Raw genomic sequence first — 12,782 nt, 5'->3', positions numbered from 1 at the left:
AAAATAATGACAAAATTCACAACTTCACAAAATGCCAAAATGCTAAGCATCACTGTGTGCCGTGGACAGTGTGTCATACAGTACATGTAACTGGTGTGAACCAGTCGAGTCATTCTAAGGCTCTTATTTACTCCTGGGTCGCCCTTCAGCCGCACGAGTGTGTCACCACAAAAAAAATAAAATCACCTCTCGGTGGTGTCAACACGAATCGTCTCTTCCTCACTTCACGCCTCTCGCTCTTCCAATGTTCTTCTCCTTCACACCCCCCTCCTTTCTCGTCACTTATTTTCACCCTTTTTGCGTTCATGCCTCCCTAGAATTCATTCTCACCAGCTCTCAACACCCCCTCCTCTCTCTCCCTCTCTCTCCCTCTCTCTCTCTCTCTCTCTCCTCCACCTCTCCTCACACACACACTCTTCTCACATCCCAGCCTCTCTTCCCATCACATCGCCGACTTCATCGCCTCTCACCGTCTGCGTCTCTCTTCCACACACACACACTCGCAGTCGTTCTCTGCCTCTCACACGTGCCAGCCGGCTCTCCCTCTGCGTGTCCTGCGGTCCGGCTGTGGCTCGGCTGCGGTTCGTCTCCTCTCTGGAGCTTGAAGGAGGAGGAGGGCAGAGAGGCCATGGAGCACAGCCACATCTTCACCGTACTGTCCACCAACTCCAGTTCTTGGAGTCCTCGCGGTTGCCCTCTCGGACAGTTCCCCGTCATTTACTACAGTTCCTTGCTGTGCCTCGGTCTGCCTGGTAAGAAAGACGCAAAGAGTGTCAGTGCACAATGTATGTTTTCACGCATGTATTTATGAAGTGCATGGTGTGAGAGGAGTGCATCGTCCCCAATATTCACATTTGTGGGCGATCAATACTTCATCAAATTAGTATTATTTAATGCATGGCTTTATGCATGACTTTGTGTAATTGTGAACTGCATCGGGGTGAGAGAAAGGCTTTGTATTCGCATTTGTAATCTATCAATACAGTTTTTTTCCATACAGATTCTTAAAATCTTAATTGCTTAGTGCACAATGTATGCTCATGCGTGCTTTTGTCTTTTCGGATAAACATTCACATGTGTGGCCGAGCTGTTTTTTTTTTTTTAAAGCAGATTCTTAAAATGTTGTCTTTGGTCCCACTTAATCTTGATTAGTAACATCCTTGACGGAATGGTCCGTAACCTTGTGGGACGCAACTGGCATCCGAACTGTGTGGGAAAACAGTGTTTCCAAAGGTCGTCTGCGTGACAGGACAGAATACAGAAGTCTCACGTCATTTCCACAGGCTTGTAATCATAAATCAGCAAGAAATACCTGTTATTCCACCAGATGATGAAATTAGATCCGGCTCTAACTGGAATGACCTGGGGAGCAAGACAGATGATGCATCAGACATCTTGAGTAGTCGTCATATTAATAATTGGCCTCCGGCGTTTAATATTCAGCCTCTTGGACAGTAAAATTACATTTTGTCCCCACACAATTGGAGGTTGATTGCCTATTTATGACAATTGGAATTATGTGCAGGTGTGCTGCACATTTAATCGGAGCTCCTCTCTCAGGTCGGGTGGCGTGTGGCACAGTTTCAGCGGAATGATTTCTTTTGTCAGATTGAGATAAATCACTGTGCCCTTGAGCGAAGCACTCAGCCTGAGCAGTTTACACAAATATTTTCATTTGCTTTCGGAGGCAGTCAAGTCTTCCTGGTGCTCGACTGCTAAACAGCGGCTTGAGTTTCCGACTCCGACGCGGGTTTGTGGGACAAACAAGAAGCGTGATGAGACGAGATTAGAGTCTGTATTCAACACTGTGTGAAAGTCATCACACCTGGCAGTGATTTTGGGGTAGATAGAGGTGAAGAAGAGAAACCTCTCAAAGGCATTGCGCACAGAAAGTGAGAAAAGCACGGAGAACGGAAGAGAGTGGAAAGAGAGAGAGAGGTTGACTAAAAGCAGGTGATTAAAGAGAAAGAAGGTGAAGAGTGAGGTTGTTTTTACAGAAGTAACAAGTAACATCTATATAACAAGGATGAATATACATGATACATTTGAAAATAACGTCTGAAGGAAAGTGCACATTTTAGAAGCTGTAAATGTATCATTTTAATCACCTTTTCATCTAGATCACCAGTTAATTGTAAAATTGCGTACACGTGATTAAGAAATATTGTTGTTTAACACAACTATGAAGTATAGCAGTGGGTTGCATGTCTGTTCAACTAAAATATGCTAAATGCAAATGATAATGTGCAATTAATTGTGCATATTTAGAGCAGCAAAATAAGTAGGCTTTTAAAAAGGAAGTGACATTGATGTCAAAGACAGTTCGGCAACGTTCAGGTGTCAGTCTTTGTAGAACCTGTAGACACATCACAACAGGGGGTTGCTTAAAAAAATTATAATAATTTCCTTCAAATAACTTCAAGTTCAGCTGCATGGCTGTGAACTGAGTGGCAACTTGTGAGAACCTGTAATTTACAGTTTAATGAAATTTGAAGAACATTTTATGATTTTACTGTATATACCCGAAACCACAGAAATACGAGTGTGTTCAGATGAGCTCATGCCTGTTCGATTGATCGCTGGAGGTTAAGCTCATAAAGGTCACTAATTGGAAGCGGTTGGTCTTATTTCATCGCCTTTTTGAACTGAAGGACTGTTTGATTTATGTGTTTTGGTGATTTCTATTGGAGATGAAGGGTTTTTATCCAGAGAGTGGCTATACTACGTCTGCTGGAAGGTCACAGATCCACGGTAACGATCCTCTCGCCGGCTCTACATTACCCTGGTGGTGTTATTTGCCACTTAAGAGGTGGAGCCAATGATTTTCAATTTAGGTAAACGATCCAGGGCTCTCTGAGAGCTCACCGCCTCGGTGAGGAAAGTGCTTGTGAGCTTTTTTTGTGTTCGGGTCAGGACCATCAGAAAGTCTGGAAACCTGAGAGTTGCTGAACCCAGAGGGAAAAGTTCATCGCAGACTTTATCTTGTTAAATCTGAGCACAGTTTGAGACAACGTCAAGATCTTTTCTGAGACTCTTAGAGATTCATGTGGGATTACTGGGATCTCATTCATAGGAGAAATATATGAGGAGGAGGAAAGTCTCAATTTGCCCTCAATGTAATCTAAGGACCGGTTTACAGCTGGTTTTAAGATGCGTTTTGATCAATCGGATCACAAGTAGACGAGGGAGACACATTCCCATTTACACCTGGTGTTTTAATCCACTTTCTATTTTAATCCACCGTCTATTTTGTCCACTTTCAACCCACTTCTGTCCTGATTTATTCGAGGGGAGGGTAAATGTATGGGGTTTTTCAGATCTGTTGATCTAATGGATGAAATAAGCTCGCGCAATTCACATGTGAACTTGCCGGGAGATGACGGAAAAACATACAGAGAACAGCAGTTTTCGTTTCTGCTCTGAAATCCACAAGACCAGCCGAACAATGCGAGTGTGTGTTAGAAATCAGGAATGTTGAGAGAACAAGATTGGTATGTTTTTAATCTTTAAACCAAACTTGGGTCTTTAGCTGACCAAGTTTAAATCCCGTCTGTCTAATGCGCTTCCCATAATATTTACTCATTAGGTCAGTATGTGGAGAGTTAGGATCTTTTGTGTCTGTTTGAACGCATTCGCCCACATGAGCATCTACACTACAAAAGCAATCCAGTCTAATGCGTTTTCATCTCGGGAAGTGGTCGAAAGTGGACAAGCTCAAAAGGTTTTAGACCCCATTTACACATATGTATTTAGTGCTGTCCACTTGTGATCCGATGGACGAAAAAGCTTCTTAATACCAGGTGGGCCACATTGGTATCCGGGAAAAACAGAATGAGATTGTAATGAGATCTCATCAGCAATGTTTCTTTTGAGTTTTTGCAGTATATGCACATTTTGCACAGTTTCATTATTACGGACGCGTTATTTATTTGAACTGACAAAAGTTTAGACAATTTTACAATGCAGAAAAGTGTAAAAATGTAAGTAAGATGTCACTTGTTGAATGAAACCCCCAACATCGCAAGGTCATGTGACAACATTATAAAATGTCTGCCAAATACTGTGGACTATACTACTTACTGAAAGAAAAACATGCAGAATCAAGTATGTAGTGTAAGCAATACACTAGTTTTCCATTCTGACACAAACACATGTGAATTCAAAGCAAACTGAGCCATTAAATGTGGTTGCTCCTGTTCTGGGCCCTGCAGAGACCTGCATAAAGACAGGAGTCAAGTGAAATCAATATGCTTACGATTTTGACCAACTAAATGGAAATGCCAGGAAATGTACGACCTCCAGGGCGCAGTGCATCCCTTTTGTTTGTCTAAATAAAGTACATTCTCAGCGGAGCATCTGGAGAGATTAATCCAAAGAAAGCGAAATCCACAAACAAAAGTACAATGGACAGTGGAGTATAAAGGAGGAATAAAGCGGATAAGGAAAGCAAAACTGGGAGTTGAGAGTGGGATTTGGTGAATCTGGGTTTTATTTTTTGACTGAAGTCTTAGTGACACTCTGATACACATGAACAGACACGACGTCTGCAAGGCAAACTGATCCACACAGCCAAAGACACACAGATTCACAGTCTGATAACTTAAAGACTCACTGAAATAAACTCAGAATTAAAAGAATGCTCAACATTAAATGTTTAAGACTTAAATCTTCAACTGATAATACTGAATTTAAAAAAACGACAGAATTAGATGCACATGGGAGAGAAGTGAGTCATTCAGTTTCACAGATAATATCCATTACTATGACAAAAAACAATATAGCGAGTTGAAGAGGAAATCAAACCATTTAGTTTCAGTTATAATACAGTTCAGGCTGTTGTCACTGAACACAGATACAAAAATAACCTTCATTATCCTGTTAGTGATCCACACCAAAAAAAAAGGTGAAAAGGGAGTGAGTTTGACACCGGAAAGCTTGTTTTGTGCAGCTTGTAGAAAAGAAAGACAAATCTCAAATGAGATCTCTATTTGTTTCTGTAGAAAGCAATGCCATCAAAAGGAGACATTTCTCTTGAATCTCAGGATTTTCTCTTTATAAAAGATCCCACGTTTCAGAAGAGCCCTCAATTATGCTCAGATTTGCTCAACTCAAATGAAATCAGATATCATTTCATTTCATTCAAATTCATATTCATTTTATAGCTCAATCCTGGCCCGTCACTAGACATTAGAGATGAATGTTCTGTAGCCTGGAATATATGGACCATATAGATGAGTCAGAATTCAAAACTGCGCAGAATCATTAATAAAGTTGAAGCGGCGCTGCGCAGGCCGATGACTGACAGCAAAGAACTGTGAGAGCGATTAGAGAGCTGACGACTCTGTATGCTTTAAAATGACTAGCGGTAGCTACTCTGATGTCGTACACCGATCGGTCTGCGCAGCGCAGAATGAAGTCGATCAGACTTTGGCTGTGTCCGAAATTGCCCCATACCCTTAGATTGGACCAGTTCACTATTTGAAGGGACAGCCATTTGTAGTGGACAAAACCACAGTGGACGTTATCAAAGTCCCTTAAAGACGAGTCATTTCACTCGGAGGCCATCTTTGAAACGCCTCTCAGTCATGCAAGTGCAGCTTCTAATCTCTTTGAATGGGGAAACATCAAATTCACCAAATTGTTTGCCAAACTTCTGATTAAATTTCATATTTGAAATCACCAATGAGATCTGACAACTGTCTCATACATTCTAAATGCTCGAATCATGACAGAAAACTACATTTTATAGAGTGCACTCATTCAATCCCACAATGCACCGCAATAAAGCTACGTTCACACTACAAGCGACTTTGTCGCTGCAGGTCACCAGTGGCAGACGGTTAGGTCGCTAGTGGGCGTTCCCGCTACTGGTTGCCTAGTAATGTTTGTGAGTGACATTCACAGATGTTTCTCCATGTTGTAGACAACAAATCTGTTTTCTTGCCACTACAAACAAACATTTTGGAAGTAAAATTCTAAATCGAAACCAATCAGGTTCTGAGTCAGTACTGTGAACACCACTGACACTGAGATATTTCACAACTGATAGGACAGTTTCTGGCTGCTAAAATTAGCTTCTCGTTCAACTTGCCTCTGTCAGAGAGTGACGGAAGATCATGCGTGCTCCACTGACTTCACTCCTATTGGTTGTCGCTCCCGAAAGTCGCTCTTCATTTGCATAAAGTTAAACAGATCTCAACTGTGTCGCGTCGCCAGACACGCCCCATCAGGTCGCCAACGTCGCGATCGCGCGTGTAGCAGGAAAACGCCCGCTCCCCATTGAAATGAATGGTAACGTGTCGCTTGTAGTGTGAACGAACACTGTGTGTACAAGTGATGCACGCTCAACGGCTGGACAATACCCATAATGCACTGAGAGGGTCGAATGAATTCCCGCTTCTGACCAGAAGATGGCGCTCGCATCTGAATCATCCATCCATTTTCCAAACCGCTGGTCCAATGTGGGTACAGCGTAATATCATACAGGTATAGATTCCTTTTTAATTATTTATTAAATTGTTTAATTAAGGTTTCTACATAGTTTCAATGACAATATAAATATTTTCATTACTACTGGAGCTGCCAGTTTGCTAAGTTTCAAATGATTATTAAACAGCACAAACTATACAAAAGCGGCAGCCCTTCCGGCGCACTCAGTGTCTGAGTTCACTCAATTCTTTTGATTTACTCATTCACTTCAAGTGAATGATATTAGTGGAGTAATGTCGGGAATGGTGGATAAGGGTATGGGGGTGATTTCAAACACAGCCCAAGCACTGTTCACTTCTGTCTGTAAACCAATGTGAAATGTAATGTTAGAGGTTATAACGAATTGTAATGAAACTGTATATTCAAAGAACGCAACATTGTGCGCTTCCCAAAATGCGTCCAAAAAAGGCACAAGTGAGATTTCAAGCCAATTAGCATCCAGTATTAGCCTGGCTCCGCCCCTCCTACGTGCTTCCGCTCAATTTTCATTTTCCTTCAGAACTACGTCTGGGATTGTGGTGTATTCTTGGGTTTTCTCCGATACATTTTTTACCGGTCCAATCAGCGAACAGAGGGAGTGGCTGAGAACGATGACGTTGAAGTTGTGCGCTAGTTTGAGTCGTCATACGTCACAACCAAACGTTAGCGATTAGTTATGGCAGATCCAGAGTGACTCTGGGCAGATCCAATAGTTTTAAACTTCAACACAGTACCCGCCTTCAAGGAAGTTAACGCTTGTCAATGGAGAGAGGCCAGACTCTCTGTACAAATGAAATGTACGAGAGTCTGGTAGAACCAGGCTAATACAGTATCACATTTGTGCATCATTTAACCTGGCTGTAAACACAAGAGGAGATGAGGTTTTTTTTTATTTAGTAATTTGTATCGATGAAATACAAACTAATGAAGGATCTCATACATTTACCATAATGAAGGAGTAGAGGGTAGGGTTTAATCCACATCTATAGGTGAGACATGTTAATGGGTTTAAATGACTTTAATAATAGTCATGTGCTGAATTTGGAACCGCATTCTAGCTGACTACGGTTACTGCACAAATAATAAGAGCAGTATGCTAGTGCTATTCCTCTAAATACACGTAAATGGAGCTAAAAACACTTTAATCCTCTAAATAGGCAATACAATTTTCCTCTAGGAACAGTGCTCTGGGACTGCTTTGTGTTTATGTACGAGTTCAACCGCGAGAGACTTTTGATATGCTTTTTTTCTGGAAAGGTAAAAGAGAACTTTTCTTCAAACTTGATTATGAACAGACTATGCACATGTGTCGATCAAACCCGTCTCTGTCTGTCCCTCCATATTTCTATACATCTTGAAAAGGATTCTAGTGTGGCTGAGATTTCAGGTGTTTATGCAAATGTGTGAGTTTGAAGCTGGAGTCTTTGTAATTTGTAATCAGCTGATGTTCTGGAACTGTGAAGTGCGATTCTCCAGACTCCTGACTGGCATATGTAATCCAATTCGATCTTTATTAGCAGCTGACTGTCAGGCAGACAGAGACACACCGCAGGTGCAAAACACTTTGAAGTTTTTCATCCAGTATATGCTTCCACACAGCAGCCCATTGGCTACAGTGGGGCGACAGGTAGGACATTTGCTGCGAATGTCTTTTTAGGTTGACCAGAATGTTTCCTGAGGTCTATTGTAAGGCTTTATTCCATGCATCCCCTCCCGCTGTGTTAAATCGTTTGGCTTAAACAAAGGCAACACTTTTGTGTGCATGCTCTTTTCATCACAGTAAGAGGTCATGGCAATCGCTGGTCATTTCTTATACCCGTACATCTCACTCTGCCTGAGTGTGACCAACAAACAATACAGGTTTAGATGGAAGAACAGCAGTGAAAGCGTTAGAAGAGGAAGGGGCGGATGCGGGGGTCTGTGTATCCTTGGGTCTTTTTCCTGGGTCATTGTGACCTGGACGCAGAGCATTGCATAAGCACCAGCGTTGGGATGTAATTGTGCACATGTTGCTGCTGCTTGTTCAGGTTTTATTGAAGGTCACACTGAGACAGAGGTGAAAGCTGTGGAGGAAAACAGGGAGGCAGGAAGAAGAGGGACGAATTGAATGACAAAGTCTCAGAAGGTCAAGATCTCTTAAGTATTTGACATGTGAATGCGTTTGTACACAATGTTGCACGTGTATGAATGTGTGTGTACGCGTGTCTACATCTGAATGTGTATGTATGAATGAGTGTGTGTGAACGTGAATGTGTATTAATGAGTGCGTGTGAACATGTGAATGTGCATGTGTGTGAAATGAATGTGCAAGTGTTAGAATGTGCAAGTGTGTGAATGTGCATGTGTATGAATGAGAGTACATGTGTGTGAACATGTGAATGTGTATGTGTGTGAACTGAATGTGCATGTGTGTGAACTGAATGTGCATGTGTATAAATGAGTGCACATGCGTGTGAACATGTGAGTGTGCAGACGTGTGAACATGCGAGTGTGCAGGCGTGTGAACATGCGAGTGTGCATGTGTGTGAACATGCGAGTGTGCATGCGTGTGAACATGTGAGTGTGCATGCGTGTGAACATGTGAGTGTGCATGCGTGTAAACATGCGAGTGTGCAGGCGTGTGAACGTGAGTGTGCATGCGTGTGAACATGTGAGTGTGCAGACGTGTGAACATGTGAGTGTGCAGGCGTGTGAACATGTGAGTGTGCATGCGTGTGAACATGTGAGTGTGCATGCGTGTGAACATGCGAGTGTGCAGGCGTGTGAACGTGAGTGTGCATGCGTGTGAACATGTGAGTGTGCAGACGTGTGAACATGTGAGTGTGCAGGCGTGTGAACATGTGAGTGTGCATGCGTGTGAACATGTGAGTGTGCATGCGTGTGAACATGCGAGTGTGCATGCGTGTGAACGTGAGTGTGCATGCGTGTGAACATGTGAGTGCGCATGTGTGTGAACGTGCGCATTCACATGTCAAATACTTAAGAGATCTTGACCTTCTGAGACTTTGTCATTCAAGACTTTGTCAGTGAACGTGAGTGTGCATGCGTGTGAACATGAGTGCATGTGTGTGAACGTGAGTGTGCATGCGTGTGAACATGTGAGTTTGCATGTGTGTGAGCATGTGTGTGAACAAGTGAGTGTGCATGCGTGTGAACGTGAGTGTGCATGCGTGTGAACATGTGAGTTTGCATGTGTGTGAACATGTGAGTGTGCATGTGTGTGTGAACATGTGAGTGTGCATGTGTGTGAACTGAATGTGCATGTGTATAACTGAATGTGCATGTGTGTGAACTGAATGTGCATGTGTATGAATGAGTGTGCATGTGTGTGAACATGTGAGTGTGCATGCGTGTGAACATGTGAGTGTGAATGTGCATGTGTATGAATGAGTGTGCATGTGTGTGAACATGAACGTGAATGTGCATGTGTGTGAACGTGAATGTGAATGTGTGAATTTGAGTGTGTCAATACATGCACAGGATTGTTAATGCATGGATTATGTAAGTGCATGCATGTGATTTTGAGAGTGTGCCTGTGAATGCATGCATGTGATTTCAGTGCATGTAAACTTCAGTGCATGAGTGTGAATGTATGTGTTTGACTGTGCAATGCAAATGCATGTGTTCGAACATGAATGATTTCTTCATGTTCTTCTGCGCGTGAACACAAATGCATGTAAACGTGTGCATGTGAATGCATGCATATTAAGGCGAGTGTATGCGTGATGTGTGTGTCAGTCAAATGCTTGTGATTGTGTTCAGTAGATGTGGAAAAACCTACATTATCTATCGATTTGTGGTGCTGCAATTTCAACGCAATATTGTATGATTCATTCTTGCACTTGTAAGTTTAATAAAGAAGCTTTTTTTATTATCCTGCAAGACTGACTTCATCACTTTCTCACCCACCCCTCCCTCTCTCTCTCTCTCTCTCTCTTCTCACCCACCCCTCCCTCTCTCTTCTCACTGTCCATTTCTTCTCACGCTCCTCAGCAAACATCCTCACGGTGATCATCCTTTCTCAGCTGGTGCTGCGGCGACAGAAATCTTCCTATAACTACCTGTTGGCCCTGGCCGTAGCCGACATCCTGGTCCTGTTGTTGATCGTGTTCGTGGACTTCCTTTTGGAGGACTTCATTCTCGGAGCGCCTCTGCCGCACTCGCTCAACAAAGCCGTGCAGGTTCTGGAGTTCTCCTCCATCCACACCTCCATCTGGATCACGGTGCCCCTGACCGTGGACCGCTACATCGCCGTGTGCCATCCGCTGCGCTACCACACCGTATCCTACCCGGCCCGAACCCGCAAAGTGATCTTGGCGGTGTACGCCGGCTGCCTGATCTCCAGCATCCCGTATTACTGGTGGCCGGAGCTGTGGCACGGACTCCCGGGAGCGAGTAACGGTGGCCGGAGCAGCAGTGCAGGGCAGCACGTATTGGTTTGGGTTCACTGCGCCACAGTTTACCTGCTCCCCTGCTCGGTTTTCTTCTCGCTCAACGCCATCATCGTACGCAAGCTCCGCTGCCGACGTAACTGCTTCCGTCTCCGAGGGTACTCAACCGGAAAGACCACGGCAATCCTGCTGGCAATCACTTCGGTGTTCGCCGTTCTGTGGGCGCCGCGCACGCTCATGATCCTTTACCATCTTTACACGGCACAGCCGGCGACGCCTGGCCCGGCAAGATTGCTGCACTTGGTCACCGACGTGGCAAACATGCTCGCGCTGCTTAACACCGGGGTCAACTTCTTCCTGTATTGCTTCATCAGCAAGCGTTTCCGCAGGATGGCCGGCACGGTGCTAAAGGCCTTATTCCGATGTAGGAAGCAGCCTCCACCTTTTTACGCCAGTCACAACTTCTCGATCACCAGCAGCCCGTGGATCTCACCGGCCAACTCGCACTGCATCAAGATGCTGGTGTACCAGTACGACAAGAACGGGAAACCAGTCTGCATATCCTCTTGATCGCCAACTCAAGCGATGCCATGCCAATATAACCCTGGCTGCTGAGCCGGGCGAGCTTGGGGAAAGTCCTTCCCGACTGGTGACAAGCAGAAGGCGTTGATCGGTTTGTTAGGAAGTGCCTCAATAAGAGATCCAATGTCAGGTTCTGAGACATCTTGCGGCCAAAATGAGGTTCTTTCTCTGGCAACAAAACACGCAGGAGTGGTCGTTTTTAACATGCCAATGCCTATCAGGGTATTAATGCAAAAAAAGACTTCATCTCAAAGTCAAGAGAAAACATGAAAGGCTTGCTTGCGTTCCAGGCGATGATGACTGTCCATTTGTTCCAACATACACATCGATGTGATTAAAAGACCAGTTTGTCTCTAGGGCTAGGCGATATGGCTAAAAATGCATATCAATCTTTTTCCATTTGCTCGCCAAAAATTTTAAAACGTGATTTTCTGCCTCCCAAGGTATACAAAAATAACTTGTTACACAGTACATACATTTTGCGCTCAACGGACATGTGCGATTAGCCACAAAGCTAAATGCTGTTTTGACATGTTGTAAAAATAAACCTTTGAAATGGCTTACTGTCTTTATAAGCTAAACTTTTACCATTATCAGGATATAGCTACACAATATTCCCTTATTTTATACCGTCAGAAAAGATATTGCAATAAAATTGCCAGTATTCAATGCATCGCCAAGCCCTAGCTAGCATGTTTTTCAGTTGATTGCAAACCAAAGCAACATTTTACATGCAGAAAAAGGATTTGAAGCTGGAGCCAACAAGATGTTGCTGTTTGTGAACCACCTTTCCCCTCTAACCTTCTCAGCAAAGAGACAGAGCACTCCCTACCTTTATGACATTAAACAACAACGCTGGCATTTTGGTCTAATATGCTGTTGGTCTCCAAGGGCTGCTCGCAAAACACCACAAGCTTTTATTCAAGCCTTTATAGATATGCTCTGTACTGGAAACCCGCTTCAGTATTGCTGATGAAGATGAAACGCAAAGGCTTCTGCTTCAACGAGAAAAGCTTCTGGTGTAACTGACTGTTAAATCTACAATTAAGGCAAAAAAATACCTTTAGAGTGGATTTATTCCTCATCATTTCAATAAATATTCTAAGACACTCATTGCTCAGTACATGAAAGGATTTTCTATCACAGTGGCAAACACTAAATAATTAAGACTTTGTAACTTCTACCACACATGTACACAGCCTCATTTATCCTTTGCCGGGCAGCCTCAAGAAGAAAAAAAAAAGAAAGAGGAAAAAGAGAACACTTTTCAAATAAAATCAATTACTTTCTCCAGAGTGAGCTATTGTGGAAACGACATGTTCATTTATCTTCACAGCGGCG

At 43.4% G+C, this 12,782-nt stretch overlaps 1 protein-coding gene across 1 annotated transcript; it reads left to right on the top strand.

The window, feature by feature from the left end:
- Window positions 1–628: 628 nt before the first annotated feature.
- Window positions 629–11,429, top strand: gpr139 (G protein-coupled receptor 139; the record flags this gene model as incomplete). The annotated part of the gene is made up of 2 exons (XM_079631629.1): window positions 629–752; window positions 10,462–11,429. 2 exons carry the CDS (start codon window positions 629–631, stop codon window positions 11,427–11,429), a joined length of 1,092 nt encoding a protein of 363 aa, XP_079487755.1.
- Between the last annotated feature and the right edge of the window lie 1,353 nt (window positions 11,430–12,782).

The sequence above is a fragment of the Phoxinus phoxinus genome (assembly GCF_949152265.1).
Source record: "Phoxinus phoxinus genome assembly, chromosome: 1".
Classification (NCBI taxonomy): Eukaryota; Metazoa; Chordata; class Actinopteri; order Cypriniformes; family Leuciscidae; genus Phoxinus; species Phoxinus phoxinus.
The sequence above is the reverse complement of the archived record's forward strand: the minus strand, read 5'-3'. Positions and strand labels throughout refer to the sequence as shown.